This window comes from Myiozetetes cayanensis, unplaced genomic scaffold (assembly GCF_022539395.1).
Source record: "Myiozetetes cayanensis isolate MyiCay16 unplaced genomic scaffold, myiCay2020 scf13, whole genome shotgun sequence".
Lineage (NCBI taxonomy): Eukaryota > Metazoa > Chordata > Aves > Passeriformes > Tyrannidae > Myiozetetes > Myiozetetes cayanensis.
Window position 1 is genome coordinate 1,929,706 of NW_026086937.1, and position 25,975 is coordinate 1,955,680.

Genomic DNA, 25,975 nt, shown 5'->3' on the forward strand with positions numbered 1-25,975 from the left:
GCCCGCAGCCGGGGCGGCCGCGGCTCGGGGCGGCCCGAAGTGCCGGGCGGTCACTGGGGAGGGGCCGCGGTGGGTGGGTGGGTGGGTGTCTCCGGCCGGCCCGGCTGTGCGGGCCGAGCCCTCCGCTGGGGCAGCGCCGCCCGGGGCCGGGCAGGCGGCACTCGCGCCCCTCGGCACGGCCGGCGATGTTTCCAGCGGTCCCGGACCCAAACCGCGCCGGTCCCGCAGGGAATGCCCAGCCCCGGCGCTCCCCTGTCGTGTGGCGATGCCCGGCTCGCTCCCCGGGTCCGGCTCCCCGTCGGTAGCCCCGCCGTGCTGTCCCGCGGGGAGCCCGCGTTGGAGTTTGCTCGTTGTTGTGCTCAGAAAAGTTGCGGCTGCTGCCGAAGGACGGCGCAGTAATGACGAGGGGCGGGTTTCACAGCCCTGTTGCGTTTCCTTGTTGTCACCTGCGTCGGGCTGTTTGTGTCAGCAGCAAATTTGGGAAGTATGTTCAAGCCTGGAAAAAGACAGTGGTAAATGATGCTTTTAACAGTAGGGCAAAAAAGTCTTGTTTTCAGAGAGGCCGCGTTTGGTACCTGTTAGGTACAAGCTCTTTATTATTTCCAGGCGGTGTTAGTGGTGTGGTTTTATAGTCTGAGTAAGGATGTTCTGAGAGGGCATTGTTTGTACATTTTCCCTAAACAGCCCCGATTTTTAAAGATTAAACAGCTGTTGTATCAGTGTGACTAAGATGCCAGGTTCAGGTGATTCCAAACCTGGATGTGTGACCCTTCCTGCTGGTCTCAAAGCAGTTCTCAAAGCTCAGGTCTTTGCTGATGCTTTGCTTGGTCCTGCTCTGCGTGTAGCCAGGGGCAGCGGTGTGTGCTGGCTTTCCTGCTGTTTGCTGAGAGCCTGGGCTGCTCACTGCAGCCGTGGAATCTTTAAGCTTGTGCTGAAGAGCTGTGGCAAGCTGAAGCAGCAGTGTCTGCTTTAACCAGGGTGTTGCAGCAGGAGGTACAGTTGTAATGAGGGCAGGATTTCTATGAACAGTCATATTGCTGGATTAAAGAATAGATTTGTTCATTGCAAATTGCTCTTGTGCATGTTTGGTGGGGTTTGGTGACAGAAAGATAGTTCATATGTTTAACAGTGTTTGCTTGTGTACATTTGGGAAGTTTTTATTCCTTTAAAAGAAAGTGTGGCTGCTGCAGATAGGGCTGTTAGAGGAACAGAGAACTAGAAAGAAAAAAAACAAGTTTGGAAAGTGTGAGAAAGAAATTGATAGTCATCACTGCTAGCTCTGCTGCTTTTGGTGGTCGTAGCCTCTCTCCAGACTCCCAGGTGGCTCAGAGCACAGCTAACAGGCAGCTTGCAGTGGGCAGGGGAGGAACTGTCCAAGTGGGAGAACCTAAAGATTCTTAAGCTGGCTTTGCTTTGGAAATGCTGCTGGAAATTGCATCCTCACTTCTGTAGTTTTTGTTGTTTGTAGTGCAGTTAAGGAAGATTGAATCAGTCAAGTGTGTGTGGTTATAAAAGATAAAAAAAAATCTTTCTCAAAAGAGAGATTTTTGTTTGCTTTTCCCTTTTACAATGTATGTATAAGATTGACCAAGCACAGAGATGAAAGTCCTGAGGTTCCAGAAACAGCCAGGATAGGGTAGGAACCCGTTCAGCTGACTTTGCTCCCTGAGAAAAGTCATTCTAACAGGTTGCATGTGCAGGCAAACCCATCAGCAGAGCAGCTGTTCTTCCTTAGCCCCCTGGTGAGCAGCAGGTTCCAGGGGGGTTTTCCCCCCTCAGCTCATTTCCAGGGTCCCTTGCTCTCAGCTGTGCCTCGGGCAGTGACTGCAGCGCTGCAGCTTCACAGCTGGGGACTCACCGTGGCTTTTGCAGATTCCAGAATTTGACAACTTGTACCTGGACATGAATGGCATTATCCATCAGTGTTCACACCCGAACGATGATGATGTCCACTTCAGGATCTCAGAAGATAAGATTTTTGCCAATATCTTCCACTATTTGGAAGTACTGTTTCGCATTATTAAGCCCAGGAAGGTTTTCTTCATGGCAGTTGATGGAGTAGCTCCAAGAGCAAAAATGAATCAGCAGCGTGGGAGACGTTTTAGGTAAGGAGATGAGTTCTGACTCTGTCTTGAGGAAAGTAAACACTAAAAAAACCCTACTTACTTAAATATATGCTATAAAGAGTAGAATAGATTGACTGGTAGTGCCTTTGACAGTGGTTTTAATCTGTAGTTAAATGAGAGTTACTACCTGTAAAAAAGTTAAAATCAGGATTCCAAAAAGGAAAGTTTGCTTGTCACTTAAACTTTTCTCTGTGTATGTGGAGCTTTTTCTTACAAAATTTCCTGTGGAAGAAGTCTGCGGTGGAGCTCTTGCAGATGCTTCCACTGGCTTCATGAGCTGGGAGTGTCTTTGATATTTGTGAATGCTGGTTCTGGGTGTGCCTTTTGGTGGCTGTAACGGAGCGTCCTTGGACAGCCTCGGAAGAAATCAAGTTTCGAACGAACCTCTGATTTCCTGTTGATCCCAGTTCCCAAGGTCCATACCCCAGATACAGAGCTGCAAGCAGATTCCCGGTGTTAGGAATTACAGTAATGCTTTGGGAGATTTGGAAGCTTTTTTCAAGGTTGCTGTAAGGGAAGAGAAGCCAGTGGTGGTCAGACAGCACGGAGCTTGGGGAGGGAAACACAACACAAACAAAATGGGGGAAGGGATGAGAGAAAATATTTGCAAGCAGTTGGACTTTCTTGTGGGTTTTTTTTTTTTTTAATGAGCTTTTTTTTCCTTTAAGAAAGGAGGTTGAGAGGAAATAGAGATTAAAAAGGTTCTAAATAGAAAATTTTAGCAGAATTGAGAGAAGGACAAAAATTCAAGAACGAGGTGATTCCTCTGTTTCTGGTTCAATGGGTATGAAATCCTTGGCCAGGAAAGGGAGGGATTTTTTTTAGTTTCTCTGTTACTGATGATGAGAAATTGTTCACTCCTCTGACTCCTTTGGTATTCCAAACCTGCTTCTTTGTTTCACTGTGTTACCTTAATTTTCTGGGATAGCATTTGCAGGTGTTTGGATCCCACCTGCTGTTTCAACAGTCCTGGTGATCAGCCATTGTATGATCATGTAAATATTACCTGCACCTGAGTAGTGACAGCTTATCATCACTACTAGGAGGAAAAAGCTGTTTTTAAGGCTTCTTCATTGGATTTGAAACAAATTCAAACTATTCAGGAGATAAATTTCTCTTCCTTTTTGTTTTAGTGCTCTAAAAAATCAACTATATTTATTTAGTAAAACTGTGCTTAGGATATTAATGCTTGAATAAGATGATTCTTTCTCTGCTCTCTCTCCAACCCAATTTTGTTTTAGATCAGCAAAAGAGGCAGAGGAGAAAATAAAAAAGGCATTAGAAAAGGGAGAAACTCTCCCTACAGAAGCCAGGTTTGACTCCAACTGTATTACACCAGGTAAGATAGTTTGTCAGTTATTTAAATTTAAGTGTTTAGATTTATGGTTTTGCATCCATATTTTGGTACTATTTTTCTGTCTTTAGGGCCTTTTAAGACAGAATCAGTGAAGGCTTAAGTTGAGAACAGAAGTTTTAGTAACTCAGTAGGGCTGTAATATGGTCTCATTCTAAAAATGTTTTAGATTATTATGTAAAAAGTGAAATGTCTTAGGAAGAAAAAAACAGTTATCCCTTTCATCTCTGGCAGAATTTTTATTTGTTCTTTTGTGGTTTTTTTTTCATTAGTATGTCTAATATGTACATGCAAACTAGTGAAAATCTTTGTTTTTAACTTAGATTTCTGTTTTCAGGAACTGAATTCATGGCCAGATTGAATGAGCATCTTAAATATTTTGTAAATATGAAGATTTCCACAGACAAATCCTGGCAAGGAATAACAGTCTACTTGTCAGGCCATGAGGTTGTATTTTATTGCTATTTTATTTTAAATAAATATTTTATAGCAAATACTTGCTGCTAAATTTCTTTTTGTGCTTGTTTTGTTTTGTCCAGACCCCGGGGGAAGGGGAGCATAAAATTATGGAGTTCATCCGATCAGAAAAAGCGAAGCCTCACCACGATCCCAACACAAGGCACTGTCTCTACGGCTTGGACGCTGATTTGGTGAGTGCCATTCAGGTACCACAGACAGCAGAGTCTGTCACATCTGTGATATCTTCCTAAGATCACAGGCTGCTAAAATGTTATTAAACAAAGCATGTAATGCTGCATTGCTGCAAACTTCTGAATTTGTCATGAAACACGACATCAGCATTTCTTTATGCTGCTTCAAACGTTTGAAAAATGGTGAAGTAAGACCTTTCTAATCTCTCTCTGCTATAGATAATGCTGGGATTAACAACTCACGAGGCTCACTTTGCACTCCTAAGAGAAGAAGTCAGATTTGGTGGTAAAAAGGCTCAAAGGTGAAGTCATTTAACTTTACTCTTATTTTATATGTGATGAAATTAAATCCGAAACATACTGGGTGACTAAAACAGGTTTGTGTTTGGTAGTTTGGGTTTTTTGTTATTGCATACTAAATTAATCAAGTTAGAAAAGTCATGAAATTAAAGAAGTCAACTTGTTAAATTGTGCATTTAGGTTAATTTGCGTGACGAAATGTATGCTGTCAGAACAGCTGGTAAAAAAGTCCTTTGGTGTGCTACACTGTTTTCTTCTTACTATTAATGGGCAAGCCAGGCTGCAGTGACATTGTTTCCACAGCTGCCCTGTGCAGATACTGATTTTTTAAAATGTATACATACCTCTGAGCTTTTGTGCTTGTAAAGAAGTTACTAGAATAATTACTGAAGTGCTGGCGACTGTATGGCACGGGCAAATGGCAGGTTTGTTGTTCTTTTAGTGCTACATTGAAGCCACTAAATAATGCACATGGAGCATATCCTGTTCTTACAAGCATTTCAGATGACTGCAGGAGTAACCCAGCCAGTTCAGATGGGAATCTGTGTACTCTGTGTTTACTCACACTGGTTTGAAGATACCTTAAAACTTGCTGGGCCTGGTGCAAGGTTCGATTGGTTTGTCCCTTCTTAGAACAATGGGATAGTCCTCAGGAAATGGTTCCTGCAGCAGGAACTCCCCAGAGCTGCCCTGCTGTGTCCAAGGTAGCTGTGCCCGCACAGCCACAGCTGCTGTTTAGGAGATTCCACTGCAAACTTTAGAGACCAAACCAGATTAATCCTAAAACAGATTCAAGGAAGTGTTTGTACGTTAGTTCTTCTGTGAGGATACAATCCTAGTAAAAATTCTTGGGTTTAGGTAACCTTGGGCTTCATATTAATATTAATGTTGAAAGTGTGTTTTTAAATAATTAACTTGGTGTTTTGAATAATTTACAGAGCATGTGCGCCGGAGGAAACCACATTTCATTTGCTGCACTTATCACTGATGAGAGAATACATCGATTATGAATTTTCCCCAGTAAAAGTAAGTTCTAATGGAGCTGAGATTGGAAAAAAATGTGTGGGGTCTTTATGCAAAAATGCTAATAAAAATTATGCTCCTGGGTTTTTTTCTTTTTTTTCCTTTTTTTTTTTTTCTTTCCCCCCCCACCCCAGGACAAGATTTCCTTTGAATATGATATTGAAAGGATAATAGATGATTGGATCTTAATGGGTTTCCTTGTAGGAAATGATTTCATTCCTCATCTACCTCATTTACACATAAATCATGATGCACTGCCGCTCCTTTACAGAACATACATGGCTATCCTGCCAGAACTGGGAGGTAAGAAAACCAACTTCAGCTATGCAAAGTAGAAGCATTAACATTCCTGCCTTAATAGTGACTGACCTTTTTAGCCATGTTAGAATGTTCAGCATTTACTACACTTTCTTTAGACAGCCAACGAGATTGCATTCTATTATCTGTGGGGCATTTAAAGATTAAAATTTTAACATTGTTAAGTTGTTAGTTTAAAAAACATACTTAATTTTCACAATAGGTTACATCAATGAAAATGGGCACCTGAATTTAGAACGTTTTGAGAAATATCTCACAAGATTGTCAGATGTAAGTAACTTTGAAATTGCGCTGTATGGAATGGTGAAGTGTGTGGAATATAAACTCAGTATAGTGCCCTAAAATAAACCATACTGGAGTTGTAATGAACTGTTAAATGACTGTGTTTTACAGGTGGTTCAGTCAGCTGGTTTACCATTTAGCAGATGGAATCCAATCAGTTGTTGTCTGATCTTTTCATAGTATAAAAGGTTGAATCATTTGATCTGTGCTTTAGCCAGCAGCTCTTAGATCTGCAGGTCAGATGAGGGTTCCCAGCAGAGTCGTGGCCCTCAGTTCTGGGGACCAGTGGGACAGTGTTAGGCCAAGCTTGCCCCAGGCAGCGATGTTCTCTGTTCCCTGCTGGTGCAGTGTCCTGGGGGGTCAGCCGTGTCTGAAGGTCCTGGGGAGGAGCATTGTTGAAGGTGTTTGTGACAGTGGTTAAGAGCAGTGAAGCATTGGTGTCTCTGCGGGGTCAGTGCTGAACTCACTGGAGTGCAGGGACAGTGCTGTGAAGTGCCAGTGCATCCTGGGGATGAGGTAAGGTACAGACCAACAGTGGAAAGGACTGAGCCTCCTGCTGAACCCGGAGGGAGGGACACAGCTGTTGCCCCTGCTTTCAGCCCTGGCCTCTGGTTCTTGGCCAGAGCTGTGAGAGTTAGGTCTGTGGCACGAGGCTGTGTTACCAGACCCCTCTATGTGTGCTGCTTTTAGAGTGGACAGTGAAGTGTGGCAGTTACTGAACTCTTTTTATTACCCTTTGCTGCCTTACTGGAATTAAATAAGTGATGGCTTGGCTGTGTGTTACATATTGTTACATATCCATTGTAGCTCTGGGGCAAAATGTTCACGTGCAGATGACTCTACATGCAGTCTAATGCACAGATTAAAAAGGCACTGTTGATTTAGCATTCTGAATTTGACATCCCTCGAATATTGGCAAACTTACTTTAATCTTTCTGCACAGTTTGATCGTGAACACTTCAGTGAAGTCTTTGTAGACCTAAAATGGTTTGAAAGCAAAGTGGGCAATAAATACCTCAACGAGGCAGCTGGTATTTCAGCAGAGGAAGCCAGAAAAAATAAACAAAAGAAACAAAAGGTGAGTATTTCACAGGCAGGATTTCAGAAAGCAGAATGTTCCTTTTTTGCAAGTCAATATTTTGACCTTAGACAAATTAAATGGCATAAAGCTCTGCTTTGAGATTGTAAAGATAGTAAAACCAGTATGCATCGCTGGTTGGGAGTGATGAAATGGTTAAGTCAAGGTCAGGTTCTCATGAAGTTGGAAGTCTTGTAAACCTGTGGTTTAATGCTTTGCTGTTCCTCAAAAGCAGCAAAATGTGCTTCTGGGTGAGTTAAGGTCAAATCTGCTCTGCTTTATCGTTTTACCTTTCAGTGCAGAGCTCGCTGCAAGTTTTACACATTCCAGATACACTGATGGATGAGTCAGGCAGGTCTTGGTATTGGCCAGTTATTTGACAGTGAGTGGGTAAACAGCTCACCCCAGTGCAATTGCTATCTTAGATTAGTGTTAGTTAATTAATTAGTCATTGTCAGTCATGGCTGGGCTTTGCCAACAAAGGAAATGGGTTTTATAATAATAGTATTTATGCATTTTGATTATGGCATTTTGAGTTGCATATTGTATGGTATTGAATGAGGGTTTTGCATATTAACCTGTATTTTTATGTTCTTCAAAATACTAATTTATAAGGCTCAGGAAAATTCTATATCTTTGGCTGCTTTAGAAAAAAACGAAGATGAAGTGACCCCTAAAAGTAAGTGCAAAACTTTTTTCCATATCCATCTAACAAAATCCCCAATGATTTGGAAGAACTGTAAGAATTTCATGTCAGAGATGACCTTAATCTAAATGCAAGACTTTTGTAGTCAGCTGGTGGGAAGTGGAACTGCTTTGGAGAGAGAGAGTGGGGCTAAAGCTTTTGAGGGCTTCTTCCCATGCCTGGATTTCTGGGAGGAGTTAAAGGAATGAATGAGCAAATCTCCAACAATATTATGGTTTTAACAATTGTATGCCTAGGGTTTTTTTGTGATACAGTGGGGATGAGTGAGCAGATTTTTCTATGGCTTTGGGGTTTTTGGTTGTGGTTACTTTTTTAAACTCATTCCACTTGTAGGAAATATTTTTTGCTCATGTTTTGAAATTAATTGTCAAAGATATATGAATAGTACTCCATGATATAAGATGGTGTGACTGAGCATAGTTAAATTTTAAAATCTGTTTTAATGTTTTATCAGATTTTTTTTCTGATGGCTTATATTATCTTCTCTGCTCTTATAATTGAGCTAAAAAAATGGGCTATCTGTCTTGAAAGTTCCAGAATTTCTCTGGGTAAAAGATTTTGTTTGTGTCACATTACTTTTGGTGCAAGGAAGGTATGAGCACATCTAGCTTTGAACTGAAGCATAAAATTAACTCAGGAAGTCAAAAGTGAGTGCTTTTAAACCTTACTGTAGTAGAGAAATGAACATTAATCCCTCTCTTTTATTTTTCACGCCTTTCTTTTTCAGCTGTGTTGGAAGATGAACCAGAAGATGATGATCTGTTTGAAACTGAGTTTAGGCAATACAAGAGAACTTACTACATGACTAAAATGGGTGTAGAAGTCGTTTCTGAGTAAGTGGATACTTTTTCTTCTCTCTTTTTCCAAACCCTAAAGACAAGACTTTGTAAATATCTATTAGAGGGACTATTTACAAGAGCATGTAGTGACAGGACAAGGCATAATGGCTTCAGACTGAAAGAGAGGAGGTTTAGATGAGATAAAAAGGAATCAATTCTTTACCCTGAGGGTGGTGAGGTCCTGGCACAGGTTGCCCAGAGAAGCAAGGCCAAGTTGGATGGGGCTCTGAGCAGCCTTGTCTGGTGGAAGATGTCCCTGCCCACTGCAGAGGGAACAAGATAATCTTTAATGTCCCTTCCAACCCAAACCGTTCTGGAATTCTGGCACAAGGCAGAATATTCTTCCGTGTTGAAAGCAGAAAACACTTGTAAGGCTGCTGCAGGGGTGATGGGTTTGCCTAATGCAACAAGAGCTGCAACTCAGGATTTCTGTGATAGGTATTTGAGGACCAAAGAGAAGTCCATTAGGATTAAATGGATCTATAAAATTGTGGTATATTAGGTTTCTAAAATGTGCTATTTTCAGTTCTATGTACAAGGTGCTAAGTACTTTTTGTATACCAGTGAAAATTGGTATCTTTCCTTTTTCTTTAAAGTGACTTCTTGGCTGATCAAGCTGAATGTTATGTCCAGGCAATCCAATGGATTTTGCATTATTACTACCATGGAGTTCAGTCATGGAGCTGGTAAGGAAAAACATCAGAGGAGAAAGTGCTGAAAGATGGAGTGCTGTTTCCCCTTGCATGCAGGGAACATTTGGGTGGTTTGGTTTGGCCCTGCTCTGTGAACACTGCTGTGCTGTGATTTAGCAGCTCAGGAGGTTTCTCCTTGCAGGTTTTACCCCTATCATTATGCACCATACCTGTCAGATATTCGTAACATCAGGGACCTCAAAATCCACTTTGAACTGGGGAAACCTTTCATGCCATTTGAACAGCTCCTGGCTGTGCTTCCAGCAGCTAGCAAAGATCTGCTGCCTAAATGCTACCAGGTAGGATACAAAATTCAGCTGCACTATCTCTCTGTTGCTTACTGGTTGTCTGCTTTATTTTATTTTACTCCTTTGACGTTTTTGCATGCCTTATTGATTATATTCTATATCTCTAAATTTTAGGTGTATGGGTAAATATTCTACTTGTTACTATTCTTACTACATTGGAAAGGTAGTAATAAATTAAGTTTTGCATTTGCTAAGCAATTTCTGACTAGGACAGCTAGTTATTGAATTCCTGGTCAGCCCTGAATTGTTTTTTACTCTAGCTTTCCTCTGTTTCTTCTTAAAGTTAGTACTCCATTGTCTCTGATACTGTCTCTGTTCTATTTTCCTAGCATTTGATGACTAGTCAAGACTCTCCTATTATAGAATATTATCCACCTGATTTTAAAACTGACCTAAATGGAAAACAGCAGGAATGGGAAGCTGTGGTATTAATCCCATTTATTGATGAGGTAAGTTCTTTCAGCTTCTACTGTCTATAAAAACTTCATAACAAATCTGCTGACTTGCTTAATTAATCAACAGTTAGACAGTTAGACAAGCAATTAAGTGGAAGCTTAGATTTACACTTGATAAGATCACAGAAAGATGTAAATGTCTGCTGGCTGGAGAGTAAGTCTAGGTGAAGTTACCACAGGCAAAATCAGCTGCAGGAGACAGAAGTCCTAAGTAAGGACTGGGGACTTTGTGTTGTTCGTTAATGTTTTTAACCAGTTATTCAAATATTTAGTTTCAGATTCTTTAAGGAAAAGAGTTTTATTCCCATATACATAGAAAAGTACAGAATGTTTGTAGGTAAAATACAAGAAACACTTGAGGAAAAAAAAAGTGTATTTTTGCAGGTAATCTCCTCAAAGAATCACCAGTAACAGGGTGCATTAATGGAGAGGAATACAGTCAGCATTTTCCTTTGCACATAGGATAACAGTGTTAGGTAACAGATTTGCAAAAAGGTGATCTTTATTCTCCAAAGCCATTCCATGGTGACTGCCCTGTTTTTATCAGGGAGCTGGGACACGAAGGGTGAGGCTGCACTTGGGAAAGGAGCACATGAACCACCCAAGTGCACCCCTGCCCTTTGCCAGGGTAGACGTGGCCATGCTAATTTGTGTTCCAGTTTCACACGTGTCATTTCTGTGACGTGCAGAGACGGCTGCTGCAGGCCATGGAGTCCTGTAACAAGGGCCTGAAAGAGGAAGAGAAGCAAAGGAACACTCACAGTCCTTGCCTGATGTACTGGTATGACAAAGAGGCTGAGTTTCAGTACCTGTCCCCATGGCCTGAGAAATTCCCTGCCATAGAACGATGTCATACAAGGTAACACCGGCAGAACGAGTTTCAAGGAGGCTAAAAGTAGTTGGGATACTTTTATTAACATTTTAACCAAAGCTTGCATGTGCCAACATCTGCACTGGACAATGTAAAATGTTGAATTAGATGTTACTTGTTTTGGATGGCACAGTACAGGTGTTTGTTCCTTCAGATGTTACTGTGCAGAACAGATGAACCAATGCCAAATCACTGAGAACCATCTCCAGAATTACTAAACCTCTGTGACACAGAGGATGAAAAACTGGTACAAATATCTGATAACTGGTGATGATTTATCAGCATGATAATTCCAGAGTATTTTTAAAAAATTGTAAGCATTTGGATCCAGTGCAGAGAGTGGAACACAAGGGTGTTTTTCACCTTCCTCTCACTACAAGTAGCCAGCTTTATTTCACTCAGGCTGAGGTTTTGAGATGAACCATAAGCTTGATAGTAGTGAGATTTACAGCAGAATAGAGGAGGAATGGCTGTTCTGGATTACAGTCAGTGAAGAATGAAGAGTTGGGAAGATGAATGATAGCTTTAATCCCACATGGAACCACTGCTAGTTTGGAATTTGATAATAACAATTATTTAAAATAGTGAGTTTGGCACGTATTGTGAAGTTTTGTCTTTTTTCTAATGAATTGTCTCTTCATAGCAATAGCATGGGGGGTTTCTTATAATTCTTCCTATAGATTCCAAATAACTTAAATTAGTTGCTGGAAGTCAAAGGGTTTGTCAATTAATGAGTATTTAAATGAGTATTGAACTTTTCTAGAGCTGAAGGTCAATCTGTACGAGCAAGTGTTGTGCTACTTATTTTTCAGGTATAAAACAATACCTCTGGATGCTTGGCACGTAGAAATAACCCACAATAAGATAACTAAAATCAACAAGAGTGCATTGTATTTTTGTGGATTTCCTACTTTAAAGCACATTAAGCACAAGGTAAAAGATACCTCTCTTCTGACATTTCAGTTGTATTTAATAGATAACTATGTAAGAGTTCAAGTTTTCTGTGCTGTTTTGTTTTTACCCAGTTCTATCTTAAAAAAAGTGGTGTCCAGGTGTTTCAGCAAAGCAGCCACGGAGAGAACATGATGTTAGAAATCATAGCTGATGAGAACTCCAAAGATCAGGTAAGCATTCAACTCCTGACAAAATCCAAACCAACCAAATAAAAATACCCAGACACAAAAATAGTTCTAAGTGATTTAACTCAGCCTATGTCAGAAGTGTCAATCAGGCCAGGTCTTACACAGAACATATGCAACATGCACAGAGCAACACTTCTTACCAGGGATTGTGTCATCTGTATCAAATATATTTTCATAAAATGAACTCTTTATTCTGCAAGAAACCTGTAATTTTTATTGCAAAACCAGTTTGAAAATACTGTAACAGAAATGTTTCAATATGTTAAACGATTGGTAATAGAAACTTCCGGGGTTTTTTCCAGCTGGTAGAAAACGTTGCCAGCTCGATACTTGGAAAGCGAGTGTTTGTGAACTGGCCCCACCTTGAAGAAGCCAGAGTTGTGGCAGTGTCAGATGGAGAAACCAAGTAAGAGCTGTTTGATGCAGAGTTGTTTGTTGTCTTGGTTAGGTTTTGAATTAAGTTCCCTGGGCTGCACACAAACATTGGGTTTGTTGTGATGCTGACAGCAGATCAGTTTGCAGATGTAGCAGAGGCTGCTCGGTGGGACAGCCTCTGTCTAACACTGTTCTGAGGTTTGTGGGCTCGGGAGCAGTTCTGGCCCTTCATTATTTTGCTGGAGCTGTAGAAGCTTGGGAGAGCTCATTCTTTATTTTGAGGGGAAAAGGCATGCACAGCAATCCACACAGAAGGTTTCTCTGCCACCTTCCTTTCAGCACATGTATTTTTGATAAAAAACATGCTGTGTGGTCTGTTGTGGGAGGGATAGAGAAAATGATGAGGCAAGTTTTCTATATCCTGAACAAGTCATTTCTGACTGGTTTAAGCTTTGCTCCCAACTGGTTTTGTCTAGATTAATCTTGGTTAAATTCATACCTGTCACAATATTCCCAAGGTTTCACTTGGAAGAACCACATGGCACCCAGAAGCTTTACATGGGAAATGCAGTGCCCCCCACCAAAGTGGCTTATGTTGGAGATAAGGAGCAAAGCCTGTGGGTAAAAGAAGTTCAAGGCATTTCAGAGCAGTAAGTAACTTCCAAAATGAAGGTGTCACTTGGCATTTTGTATCTTAGCTGTGTTTTGTTGCTGTGTTACAGAGCCAAGCAGCACAGAAGAGCTGCTGCATGCTTGATGATAAAGGTTAATCGAGTCTGCTGGAATTTAAAAAAAACCAACACAAAAGAGCTTATGTTGAAATTTCAGAATGTGTGGAGTTAGTCCCTAGGTAATTAAAGTTAGATGCTGTTACAAAAGAACTCAAATGAATGAGTTTCAGTATTTACTCTCCCTCCTAATTTTCTGTTCTGGTGTTAGTAACCTTCTGTTGCAGGAAGTATTTAGAGTGAAGTCACACAGTATCAACTGGCAACTCAAATAGCGTAGCACTTGAATGCAGCTCTTGCACTTGTGGAGTGTGGGTGCTCAGTGGAACAGAACTGAGTTACAGTGGTTTGGCATTTTATTATCTGTCATTTGAGTTCAATGCCTTAATTAAACTGACCCCTTCCACTGTAAAGATAAAATGTGCTTCAATTAATACACTCAGCTCTGTAGTGATGGCTGTGCAGCAGGGGGTAAGCAGCTGGTTAAGCCATTTATTCTGGGCATTTTTTGTAAAAAAGGAAGCAAACCATTACAGTCCTCTTTTAAAGAAGGGTTTTTATTTAATTTATTTTTATTTCACTACATTAATTCTACCCTCTCGGTTCAGTTCTGTTTATTGTAATCAAATGTTCTGCTTTGTATTCAGCTACCAGAGAAGAAAAGGAATCATTATCCATGAAACCTCAGTAGTTGTGTATGCTCAGTTACTCACTGGGAACAGATACCAGCTGAACCAAAATGGAGAGGTTTATTTGGAGAAGCAGTGGTCCAAGCAAGTTCTTCCTTTTGTTTACCAAACAGTGGTCAAGGTGAATATATAACTATATATAAATATATATGAGTTCAGTGTCATCTTTTAAATATTTCAGATTCAGGTAATGTTTTAGAATAAATGTCCATTTATAGCAACTTTTTAATTATTCTGTTGGAACTGCATGATACTTGAGATTATAAATTCTATCCTTTTCGTGTAGGATATCAAGGCCTTTGACTCCCGCTTTTCCAACATCAGAACTCTGGATGATTTGTTCCCTCCTGGAAGCACAGCCTTCATGCTGGGATCTCCTTACTACGGCTGCATGGGAGAAGTTAGTGCCAGTAATTTCATATTTTTTTCCCCTGTGGATTTCTTTATTTGCAAACCTAAAATAATCTAAGATGTTGTGGGACAGTAGTGGTCGTTTGCCAGCTAAAATTTGGAATCTGAGATTCCCTGGTGGTTTAGCCAGAGGAAGAGGGGTTATTCTGTTGTCCCTGTCATCGCTGCTGCCATAAGAGATTAAAGCATAGCAGGAATGCAGGATTATTTTATTAATTCTTTGGGATAATTTACAATGCACAGAGTTCCCATTTTGTGCTGTTCTGCAGTCCTGGATTCCTTTATTTAACGCTGAGTGATTGCCTCTCTGAGGGTGCAGAGCCAGGGCAAGGTGATGAGTCCCAGAGTGTCTCTGTGCCTGCTGCAGCACAGCTGTTGAGCCAGTAGACTGCAAGGTGTGGGATCCAAAGGCTGCTGGGTTTGACAGCATTGGTAATGTGTGGTGTTTCTCCCCAAGGTTCAGGATTCCCATGATGTGATCCGAGAAGGCAGAATTCGGGTGGTTTTTAACATTCCCTGTGAGCCCCAGCTCGATACTTTAATACAGAACCAGCATGTAAGTTCTTCTCTAGGAAAAGCTCAAACCATGTAGCAAAGAGATTTTGCAATGGTAAATGCCTTTAAGGGGTGTTTCCATATTATTCATCTGCCCTTTGTATAAAAACCCTCATCCTTCAGGAACTGCCAATGTTTTTTATTTGTTTGTTTTAAAGAAATATTCTGTGAAATACAATCCTGCATATATTTTGGCCAGCCGCCTTGGAGTAAGTGGATATCTTGTCTCCAGATTTACAGGGAGTATCTTTATTGGAAGAGGATCGAAGAAAAAGTAAGTTCTCTGTGTGAGTTTTGAGAGCCCTGCAGAATTTCTGCCCTGTTTAAGTGCTGTTCTTACCAAGTGTATGCTTTTTTATGATGTGAAGCTTTCTTTAAAGTATATTTGCTCTAAACTGAATTGATAGGCAGTGTTTTTCTCTCCTGTCGTAAATGTGGTTTTACTTTCTGTTAACTGGAGGGTTCTGTTTGCTTTAATATTGTAGGCAGATGTAAAATTGATTTTCCTGGTTAGCTGTTTGCATAATTGAATTAGGAGTTCAAACTGACAGTGCCACACTGAGAATAAAGAAGTGGAATTGGGATCTAATTTACTGTACTTATCACTGCTAGTACAAAGCAGTACTAACTGCACCTGTAACTTCTTTTAAGAACTAGTTTAGACTGCTTAAAATATATAAAGAAGGCAATCCATGCAGTCCTCTGAATGTCCAAATTGTGGTTTCCTAGGACAGATCTGTAAAGATGTGTTTGATGCATGAGCATCCTCTTGTGATCTGATGTGTACATTTGTTCCTTACTGATTGCTCAAGGACATTGTTCTACAGCTTGGTAAATGCCAGGTAGTTTGTGGTTGATTAGATCTCAGTTAAAGAAGAAGGGTGAAATATTTCCTGCCCTCCATTGCAGTAAATTTGGGCACACAGGTGGACAGCCAGCACAGCACAGCTTTGACCTGGAACATTTCTGACACACTGCTAACAACTGAACAACACAACAGTTTAATTGTTTCTGGTTTAAGGCTGAGAAGGTGTGTTTGTGGGAGGGTTTAATGTGTGTACACACACAGATGTTACTGCAGGTTAATGAACTTTTTCTTGTCTCCAGCCCTCATGGAGATCACAAAGCAAATGTGGGGCTGAACCTGAAGTTCAATAAGAAGAATGAAGAAGTTCCTGGCTACACCAAGAAAGTTGGCAGTGAGTGGATGTACTCCTCTGCAGTGGAACAGCTCCTTGCTGAGTATTTAGAAAGGCAAGTGTTGGGTATGAACTTCACCCAAATTATCCACCTTTGTCTCAGGCTTTGGCTTTTGTCCTCTGGTCACAGTTCTTGTAAGAACTGATGAGTTTGGTTTTGGAAATTCCTTGATGGAATTTCTCTATTCCAGTTTTCTCCTTCTAACAGTCTCTTTTTCTGAGGAGAGTCATATTTTGGGGTAGAGTAATTTTGTTAACAGCTTACCTTTGACAAATGAACAGTATGACACCAAATTAGGTAAAAAATAATTCAACTGGGATTCACAAATTTTGAAGCTCATCAGACTTTGTTTTGATGAGGCTTTTTTGTGGTCTGTGTTGATGTGAAACAAAACCTTACCTTCCATTTATTTGTTTTTCCAGGGTGCCTGAACTATTTAATTATGTAGCCAAGAACAGCCAAGAAGATATCTGCTATGAAGATGACATTTGGCCTGGAGAGGATGAGAATGGGTGAGCCATCTTGCTGCTCTTTTTCTTTCTAGAATAAGGAGAATAAAACCTGACAATTTTGAAATGGGTGGTGACTGGATAGTGGCTGCTTTGTCACTGAAGCATTGGTGTTCCATTAGCAGCATGATTGGTCAGCAGTGACTGAAAAAATTACCTGAATGCTGGACATTTCTTTTGTGCAGTGCAAGTTTCTGTGTCAGACTCCACTCTCAAGTCCAGTAAATCTAATTTTCGGTGGCTACATCATAATTCTTGCCTTTAAAGTAACTTGACTTCAGGGAACGTGCTAAAATGCCTGGTTTATGCAGCTAAAAGCTTTAATTCGTGTCATTTTTTATTCAGAGCTGAGAAAGTGCAAGAAATTGTTGCCTGGTTAAAGGCACACCCTGTGTCTGCTTTGTCTCGCTCATCCTGTGACTTGCAAATTTTGGATGCAGCCATAGTGGAGAAAATTGAAGAAGAAATAGAGAAATGCAAGGTATGCAGCTTGGTGCCACTGGGGGCAGGGGGGAACCAAAAAGCAGCTGCTCATTCTTTTCCAAGCTCTTCAGTTAGGATAAAACCATTGAAGATTACTTCTCATTCCAGAGAATGAGAGAGTGTAAATCTGAACTTGTAATGGGAATTATCCCAGACATTCAGAAGAGCTCGTTATTCATCTTTGGAAGTGGCTCACTCTTCTGGGGGTGATTCAGCAGCAGTAGCTCAGTCTGTACTCTGAACTGTGCCTTTTCCAAGTACAGAAGAGCAGTCCCAGCTGTTCTTCCCTTGCAGTTTCTCTTTGGTCTGCAGAAAATCAGAAGGTTGTTTTCCCCAAGGCCACAGTTGAAAAAAGTGGGCAAGGAAATTACTAAAGTAAAAGCTAAGGGCAAAACCACGTGAAATAACGGGCTAATTTTTTTGAAATAACTTGCAAGGGCATCTTAATAAAATTGATGTGAAATCTGGAATTAGGTAATTTATTCTTTGATAAGAAATCCACCACGTTTAAAAACTGGACGTGTTTTAAAGATTTCAGGACAGCTTTACACCGTTATTGAAAAGAAACCAAAGAACTCTACGTGACCTTTTCAGGTGGTTTGCTTTCCCTCTTCCAGTGGTGGTTCCTGCACTGGTTGGTACTGACTTTGTCCCTTTCCTTTAGCAAAGAAAGAGCAACAAGAAGGTGCGAGTGACGGTGAAACCCCACCTGCTGTACAGGGTAAGTGCTGGGAAGGGGGGGATTTTGGTTTGGGTTTTTTTCCAGGAAGTTTGCATTATATTTTACCTCAGTTACTGCTATAAATGCATTTTAACTCCAGTCCCTGTTCTTTGGCCTGCACTAACACAGTGTGTTGGTTTTCAGCCTCTGGAGCAGCAGAAGGGGGTTGTTCCGGACCGGGATGCGGAGTACAGGCTGTTTGACCGCGTTGTCAACGTCAGGGAAAACTTCTCTGTTCCAGTTGGCCTTCGAGGCACCATTATAGGAATTAAAGGAGGTAATGTTTTCTTCATGCTTGTGTCTACACAACAGCTCAGCTAGTGCTGTGAAAGCAGGTGCTTTGTATATAACACAAAAATGTAATGTGAATATACATAATTTCTCACTGTGAAGCATTTACAACTTGAAGCCATTAACCACATATTTACTGTTTTGAATTCAACCTACAGGTATTCTGGTTTAATTTCATGTGCTACACAGCTGTTCTTTGAATAAGAAATTACCTGCCCTTGTGTTCCTTCTTAATATGAATAAGTTCCCCTTTGTTCCCTCTTAATATGAAGAGGGCAGATCAACAAAGGAACAAAATGAAGTTATGGAAAGATTTGAGCAAAATTAAGACAAGTAGACATAGAAACAAAGGACATAAAAACCTTAATACTTACATTGAACATAAAATTTTATCAAATATGATTTGTCTTTAATGGTTTTAGTTTGAATTTGGTTTTTTATTCTGTGATACTCCATTTTCAGTAACTGGCCTGAATCTATACCTTCTTTAACAAGGAGATTAACTATAAATCTATTTTAAGTGAATAGAAGGATTTATCCATTTCCACTAAGTAGCAGTGATTATTTACAATCTTGAGATCCAATAATGTGAACTGTTTTCTTACTTGGCATTTTCAAATTTCTATTAATGAAATTACTCAGGAACAAAATGGGTTTCTTGTGTTAATTGTTGGTCTTTTCATTATTTATTGCATAACCAATACAGATATTTAAGTAACTAACATACCCCATGTAGGATGACATTCTCCTTTGTTTTCTGTAGCTACCAGAGAAACAGATGTGCTCTTTGAAGTTTTGTTTGATGAAGAATTCCTTGGAGGCCTCACTATAAGGTTTGTGCAGGGGGGTTCACAGCCAGTTCATGCTGTTGGTATAGTTGTCTTTTGCTTTGGTTGAGTATTTTTAATGCCTCTTCTTGAAACATTTTTCTTGCTAGTGTCGGTCAGGTTTTATTTCTTTTGTGTTTCTTTGTTCTCCTGGAGTAGGGGTCATTTTTATGGAGCATATTATCTAGTGGAAATGCCCTTTAGGCTCCTTCTGGTGTATTTAAAAATGTCTGGTTTGTAGAAAGCAAAGATGAAGCAGCAGAATAAAGCACAAGTTCCAAATGTCTTTTTAAAATAAATATGTAGCAAACAGGTTATTATCAGCATGTCTCCAACACAGATTGGAAACCAGTCAGGAGGTGTCTGTTCTTGGGAAGGAGGGCCTCTGAATCCACTAATTGCTACTTAGGCACTAAATTCCAACCACCAGGAAAAACCTAAACTGCTCTTCAGGACATGGAGGTGCTTTTGTTTTAAAAAGTGTGGTAACTCCTCTGGATTTAAGGAAACAGCTGAACTTCTAAGTGCACAGATTTACACGGCAGGCTTCATTTTACCCTTGTTCTTGGTCAAGTGAGGTTTTAATGACAGAAGGTTAGAGTGGGTTCTTACCTGTTCCCTGCATTCCCAAAGCATAGCACAAGTACAGCCCTTGCAGGAGCGTGTCCTGTGACACAGATAATGTTCAGTGTTCAGAAATGCTGCTTAAATTCCATTTATAATTCTGCTACTGGAATTTAAACTTCAGTGTGTCATTTTGAAAAACAGAAAAGAATATTGTGTCCTGGCTCTTAATCTTTTACAGAAAGATTTATTACAGAACTATGCTAAAACCATTCACCTTTAGTGTTTAAGCTGAGCAGTGAGGGACACAGTCTGAACTCAGAGCAGTCATTGCTGTTTGCTGGGTTTGCAGCCAGAGGCCACAGGGGGGAGTGCAGTGGGATTAAGTTGTGTGAGCTGCTACTGGATTCCAATCTTGGAGACAGTTTTCAGCCTCTGTTGTTTAAATTGGAGTGGTTATCTCTTGGCAACAATTAAAAACTGTGTCTTTACTTCTCTGCAGGTGCTCCCCTGCCCGAGGTTATCGCCTGCCCTCAAGTGCCTTAATTAACCTGTCCCACGGCAGCCGCTCCGAAATGGGCAATCAGAAGCTGATGGCCATAGTGAAACCTCAGCCAGCAGTGACCATCTACAACTCCCACGCGTCTGATCTGTCATCTGCGTGCTCACAGAAAGTGCATCTGGGAGGCCTCAACCATTCTCCTCGCTCCCTCTTTGTTCCTACTCAGGTAAGGCTTTGCTGGCATTTGTCCAGAAGTGTTTTCCCCTCGAAGCTGAATTATTGACATGGTTATCTTCATTGGCCCAAACCAAATTCAGTTTTTGTGTCAGTATATTAGAAGTAGGATAATTCTTATATTGGAGAAATTAATTAACCCCATTAATTAATGCTTTGAGTAGCTCCAGTTGCATTTCTGAGAGACAAATACTTAGTTTGGAGCACTGACACCACATTTGATGTCAACAAACAGTATGTTTTGGGCAGAGGTGCAGTTATTTCTCTAAAGCTCTGGTCAGATAATGCTTCCTGTAGGCCAAGTTTGTCCATGCTCAAAAGAAGAAGATATGATTCCCCTATCAGTTTTACTTTGTGGTTACAATTTACTTTGAAACTACAATGAAGGAGGAAAAATTATAGGAGAATCAGGGTTCTTAGTGGTTTAATGAAACTTTATTTTTTTAGTAAGTGTCTTCTTTAAATAAAATCATCTTAATTGCTAACTTCGTGTTGCTGTAGGTAGGGGTGATTGACTACAATTGTCTCATGTTTTGAAGTCTATTCAAGAAAAACTACTTTCCAAAAGAAAACTTAACTCAGTGAAACACTTCTGATTGATCTTTTTTTTTTTCTCTCAATAATTTAGCAACTGAATGGAAGACAGCATTACAATCTCAGGGCTGAAAATCAGGGCAGCTCGCCCCAGAAAGGATCATTTCTCAGTGGCAATCAGAAAAATAAAGTGAGTGTTCTGATTCATTTAGTATTGGACACAAATGTCTTTATTTTGACCTTCTGTTTAAGCAGGTGTCCTTTTCTCATGATTAATAAATAGCTTGGTTTTAGTGCTTCTGATGTTTTAGTCCAGATACAGACTGGAGCAGAGCTGCTCTCTGTTCTTCAGTGGGTATAACATCCTGTGTTGTCCTTGTTTGGATATCAGATTTTCAAAAGTGGGTTTTGCACGTGTGGGCTTCAGTTCTGGGTATCCATAACTGTAATGGAATGAAAAATTGTTGTACGAGTGCAACTCACCACAATAGCTTATTTTATAAACTAATTACCTGCAGCTTGTGCTGGTGTCAGTGTGAAAATACCTCATCTGGGCTGTGTTAAACTTGGGCCTTCCAGCTTCAGAATGCCTTGGTGTCTGCTGAGCTGTTCAGAAGCTGAATTTACAGCTGCTGAGTTTGTGAGGATCTTGTTTCTTCTTTTGCCAGGCACAGAGTAAGGCAGATGATGAATTCTGCAGCATATGGCAGTCACTGCAGAGCTCGGGGAAGTCTCAGCACCTTCAGCAAAACATGCATGAGAAGGTTTGTGAACAAACTTCAAACACATCCGTGGGTTCAAAACTGGAAGGTTCTTCATTTCATCCATCAGTTCGTTATATCAGGAAACTTTTCAGTTTATGCTGCAAGTGAATCCTCTGGATCAAAGCACTGTTACACAGAGCTCTGCAAAGAGGTGCTTGTGTGGGGCTGTTGGGAAATGACAGATAGTTTTCTGATTGGGCTTTGTGCTTTGAAATCCTAGAGTGCAGTTCTACCTCAGGAAATCAAGCTGGGAACTGGCCATCAGTTCTATAAGCCAGGATTCAACGAGAGCAGCTTTAAATGTCAGCAAAGAAAGCAGGAGCCATATAAAAAATGTAAGTCCTAGAATTAGAAACTGTTTAGGAAAACTGCTTGCTTTATCTGATCTCCAGTGAAATGTCTATGGAGCTTTTTGTAGTTATTGACAGGAAATCATTTATTGTAGTTTTATAAACAGTACTTTGCAGTTGTTATTGTCAACTCTCCCTGGCAACAATTATTTAGATTGTTCCATCCTTAATCCTGAACATCTTAGACAAGCTGTTCTGTGTTCTGTTGACTTGCCACCCATCTGATATAAAAACAAAACAAAAAACAACACAATGTGTTTTAGAAAATTTACTTGTGATCCTACTTGTAGAATACAAAATTAGACATATTATTGCATATGCTTTAATTTATCCTAGAAGAAAAGCATGTACCAAATGGCCTTTAAAGTATGAATGAAACATTTCATAAAACCATTCAAAGTAATACAACTCTACGTATTTACATGGAGTTCATACTTTTTGAGTCTTGATAAGTATTACAGTTTTTAAGAGTGTTTCAAAAAATACATTCTTTTGTAGTTAAAGAAGATTCCAAAGTTACAAGAGGCGAAAATCAACCACATAATAAAATATCAAACCAACAGGTAATTTTGTCTGTACTGAGTAAATGTATTCTTTCCTTGCCATTTTACTCTGATCTGATTTGTCATTTTACAAATCTGCCTTTACTGGCATCTTAGTTGATTCTTTTAATAGGTACAATTTATTTGGGAGTTGTTTTTTTTTTTAGTAGAGACTTTATAGGCAGAACATGAGAGGAAGTGTGGAAGGTGTATGATGATACCAAGCTATTTTCCTGTTCCTCTCAGACTCTGTAGTGGGAAAACACAAATGCTGGGTTTTCAGGGAGCTGAAACCCTCTCAGGATCTCAGCTTGGGAAAGCTGCTTGCACAACATCTCTAATGGGATTGTGTTACAGCAAGTGATAGAATATTCAATAATAATTGCTGCAGTTTATCTCAGAATTTTGCAGGTGTGAATAAGCACAATGTCAAACTTCTGAAAAGGAATGAAAGTCCCAACATGCCTGTGATTCAGAAGGCTGCAGTTGATGGTCCCTGTACAGGTGCAAAGGTAGGATCTAGGTAGTTGACTCTCTTGTGCTCTCTGAATAACTTCAGTTTCCAGTCCATTTTGTTCGAGTTGTTCCTGTCACTTGTGTGCAAATTCATGTTTGTAACTGAAGACAAATCTGTGTAACTTTGACCATTCTTTAAATTAATTCTCTGTTCTTCAATACTTGCATATTTTTAACATGCAAACCTTGATGTGGTCTGTGGATGTCTGTTCACACTCTGAACAGATGTGACTCTGACCTGCCCAACTAAGAGAAAAAAAATCTGAATGAGAATAAAATTAACCTCAAACTAATATACCCTTCCTCTTGCATCTACTTGTAAATATACTGAGTTGATGTAGCTTTTTTCTTTTTCAATTTAAGAAGGACAATGAACTGGAAAGCCTTCTAGCTTCTCTGAAAATTTCCAAAGAAAATGAAGTGCAGACTTGTTCTAAGGAAGCAAGAGCTACAAATGAAGAGCATCTGTCACCACAGTCATTTGCTATGGTCTGTAACTGCAGGAATCGTTACATTGCAGTTTAGCATCTGCTATCTTAGCATCAATGCTTCTATTTAAAGAAACTCCCTGAACCCTCCTGCTGCTTTCTAAAACACATTAACGAGGTTTTAATTAGCTATTCTCAAAGAACATCAGCAAACACATTTTTTTGTGCTGCAGATGCTGTTGTCTGTGCTTTGATAAAATGTAACTGATTGCAAAGGAACAATGCAGATTGTGTCACCGAGGATGATGTTCAGTGTTAAGCAGGTCATGGTGTCTGAATGCCAGCGTGTCCCTGAGTGCTTGATTTTATTTTAAAGAAAGGAACACGGATGCTCAAAGAGATTTTGAAGATAGATGGCTCTGATCTGGACACGAGGAATGAAGTGAAAGCCCAGGTTAATGATGGCCCTGCTCCCTCCAGCAGACAGGATTGCCACGGAGCTGCTGTGCAGTACAGAGCAACCAAAAAAATGGGTACGTTCAGCTCAGAGCTCAGAGCTGCACTGGGAGTGACCTTTCACAACAACCTCACAAAAAATGGGTGCATTCAACCAACAGCTCAGAGCTCAGAGCTGCCCTGGGAGTGACCTTTTACAACACACCTCACAAAAAATGGGTACGTTCAGCTCAGAGCTGCACTGGGAGTGACCTTTCAGAACACACCTTACAGCACTGTACCGTTTCTCAAAATGCACTAATGAAATGTCCTTCTTTTTTTCACTTTTACTTCTTTATTCAGCTAAAATTCCTTTCATATATGGTCTTCTGTTGTTTGTAAACATTATGAAAATACTGGGGAAAAAATTAAATATGCTTTTTTTTTGTCCTAATAACCAAGTTGCCATCCATTTTTTTTTTTCCCTTTTGTCAGCTGCTTATATGAACAAGCCTTATAGCCCTGGAGGCCCTCAGAACACACCAGCAATAGAAACTGGAGGTCACCCTTTCTCTTGCCCACAGCCTGCACTGTCCACTGTTTCTGAACTGTCTCGTATTTGTTCACTTCTTGGAATGTCGCAACCAGATTTCTCTTTCCTAAAAACACCACAGGTAAAAAGCTTTTCCTGCAAAAGTTCCACTTCTCAACTTTGTATCAATTGCCCTGTATTAAATATTTATATATAGACTGACCACTGAACTACATCAGAAAATAAAACTTAACTCCCTCTGTCTGTTTAAAAACAACCAAGCAACCAAGTCCTCTGTTTCTGTCTCGCAGTTTGGCAGCAGTGCAAACCCCTCACCAATCCTCTGTCATTTTTCCAGACCATGACAGTGTGCCACGTGAAGCTGTCCAATGGTTTGCTGGTGCACGGGCCTCAGTGTCACTCGGAAGCTGAAGCCAAGGAGAAAGCCGCCTTTTTTGCTTTACAGCGTTTGGTGAGGATGGAAAGGATCTTTTAAAATCTTTGTCTCCCTTGCACTGCATCTGTTTGTGACTCTCTGGTTCCTTCTTCATAGAGTTCTATAGGAGTAAACTTTGCTTCACCTCCACCGGTGTTTCCAAATTATCAGCCACTTGGAGTTCCTGTTCCGCCTGGCTCAATCCCTCCAGTGTTTGCACAACCCCCTGGTGAGTGTCTGACTGGAACACATTTAATTAATGTGATGAAATTCTGTAACTGTGGCAGTTCTTCATGTGAAAATGACTGTCTCCCAGAACCCCCATTTTTTGGTCCTCATGTATGTATTTGTGTGTCTGAACTGTTTTGAAAGCAGTTGATGAACCTCTTCTCATCAATATGCAGATGAATTCAATACAAAGAATCACATCTCTCCCAGTTATTTCTTTTCCTCAAGAATGTATTTATCCATTCAGTCTTAGGTGCTTTTTCCATTTTGGCCTTTTTTTTTTCCTTTAAAGCATTAGAATTAGTTCAAAGCTGATAGTCCTAGTCCAGATTTCATAAGAAGTATCTTCCATGATTTTCTACATGGATTCCCCCATATAGTTAATGTTTATCCATGCATTAGTTTCTATTTGATTGTAACCAACTTCCCCTGAAGTGCTACATCACAATGCTGTTGTACACAGCCAAATGAGCATGGTAAGTAACCTCCACCCCAAAAATTGCTAAAAGTCCTAGGTGTAGTTCTGTAAAAGCAGAACTGTTTGTTGGGGGGGGGATGATAAATAAATACTTAGCTGTTTTCAAGTAAATATGAAGATTTATGAGGCTTTATTGGAAAGGTAAACAACACGAAGACAAATGTAGTTGGGTTACTTTTGGGGAGTTTGTACCCTCTTCTGTGGGAAATTGAGCTAAAAGTTCCTTATTTTCATAGCTAATATGATGCCTCCTCCATCATCTCATATGTTTGGTCCAGTGTCCTGGGGAACTCCAGTGCCTAAGCATTATTACCCTGGCTCCTATCCAGGAAATGTGTCTCTTGCAGGAACTATACCAGTTGGTTCCCACAACCAGTTTATACCTCTGCAGGTAAGAGCAGCAGGTTTGTCTAAATATGATATCTTTGTAAACAACATGCCTATGTGATGAATGCAGTGACACCCCCACTGTGAAGTACTGCTTGATATTAGGAAGTTA

General features: G+C 40.3%; 1 protein-coding gene across 5 annotated transcripts in view; it reads left to right on the forward strand.

Annotated features, from left to right (window-relative positions):
• XRN1 (5'-3' exoribonuclease 1) overlaps window positions 1-25,975 on the forward strand; it is a 29,308-nt gene that overhangs the window by 313 nt on the left and 3,020 nt on the right. Inside the window, exons 2-42 of one of the 5 annotated variants that reach the window (XM_050308686.1) lie at window positions 1,873-2,105; window positions 3,368-3,465; window positions 3,818-3,927; window positions 4,020-4,130; window positions 4,350-4,432; window positions 5,369-5,456; window positions 5,588-5,756; window positions 5,974-6,041; window positions 6,997-7,131; window positions 7,747-7,810; window positions 8,565-8,670; window positions 9,273-9,362; window positions 9,511-9,667; window positions 10,006-10,125; window positions 10,821-10,990; window positions 11,815-11,935; window positions 12,028-12,126; window positions 12,447-12,550; window positions 13,038-13,169; window positions 13,895-14,057; window positions 14,223-14,336; window positions 14,805-14,903; window positions 15,061-15,176; window positions 16,010-16,156; window positions 16,525-16,614; window positions 16,957-17,092; window positions 17,759-17,815; window positions 17,960-18,092; window positions 18,870-18,939; window positions 20,000-20,225; window positions 20,862-20,957; window positions 21,436-21,531; window positions 21,752-21,866; window positions 22,380-22,444; window positions 22,825-22,935; window positions 23,303-23,428; window positions 23,744-23,900; window positions 24,298-24,476; window positions 24,693-24,806; window positions 24,888-24,999; window positions 25,713-25,867. In XM_050308686.1, coding sequence (XP_050164643.1) covers window positions 1,873-2,105; window positions 3,368-3,465; window positions 3,818-3,927; window positions 4,020-4,130; window positions 4,350-4,432; window positions 5,369-5,456; window positions 5,588-5,756; window positions 5,974-6,041; window positions 6,997-7,131; window positions 7,747-7,810; window positions 8,565-8,670; window positions 9,273-9,362; window positions 9,511-9,667; window positions 10,006-10,125; window positions 10,821-10,990; window positions 11,815-11,935; window positions 12,028-12,126; window positions 12,447-12,550; window positions 13,038-13,169; window positions 13,895-14,057; window positions 14,223-14,336; window positions 14,805-14,903; window positions 15,061-15,176; window positions 16,010-16,156; window positions 16,525-16,614; window positions 16,957-17,092; window positions 17,759-17,815; window positions 17,960-18,092; window positions 18,870-18,939; window positions 20,000-20,225; window positions 20,862-20,957; window positions 21,436-21,531; window positions 21,752-21,866; window positions 22,380-22,444; window positions 22,825-22,935; window positions 23,303-23,428; window positions 23,744-23,900; window positions 24,298-24,476; window positions 24,693-24,806; window positions 24,888-24,999; window positions 25,713-25,867 — 4,935 coding nt within the window. Of the gene's footprint in view, window positions 1-1,872; window positions 2,106-3,367; window positions 3,466-3,817; window positions 3,928-4,019; window positions 4,131-4,349; window positions 4,433-5,368; window positions 5,457-5,587; window positions 5,757-5,973; window positions 6,042-6,996; window positions 7,132-7,746; window positions 7,811-8,564; window positions 8,671-9,272; window positions 9,363-9,510; window positions 9,668-10,005; window positions 10,126-10,820; window positions 10,991-11,814; window positions 11,936-12,027; window positions 12,127-12,446; window positions 12,551-13,037; window positions 13,170-13,894; window positions 14,058-14,222; window positions 14,337-14,804; window positions 14,904-15,060; window positions 15,177-16,009; window positions 16,157-16,524; window positions 16,615-16,956; window positions 17,093-17,758; window positions 17,816-17,959; window positions 18,093-18,869; window positions 18,940-19,999; window positions 20,226-20,861; window positions 20,958-21,435; window positions 21,532-21,751; window positions 21,867-22,379; window positions 22,445-22,824; window positions 22,936-23,302; window positions 23,429-23,743; window positions 23,901-24,297; window positions 24,477-24,692; window positions 24,807-24,887; window positions 25,000-25,712; window positions 25,868-25,975 lie in introns of those variants that run through there. The other 4 variants (XM_050308689.1, XM_050308688.1, XM_050308690.1 and 1 more) reach the window with 4 other exon arrangements.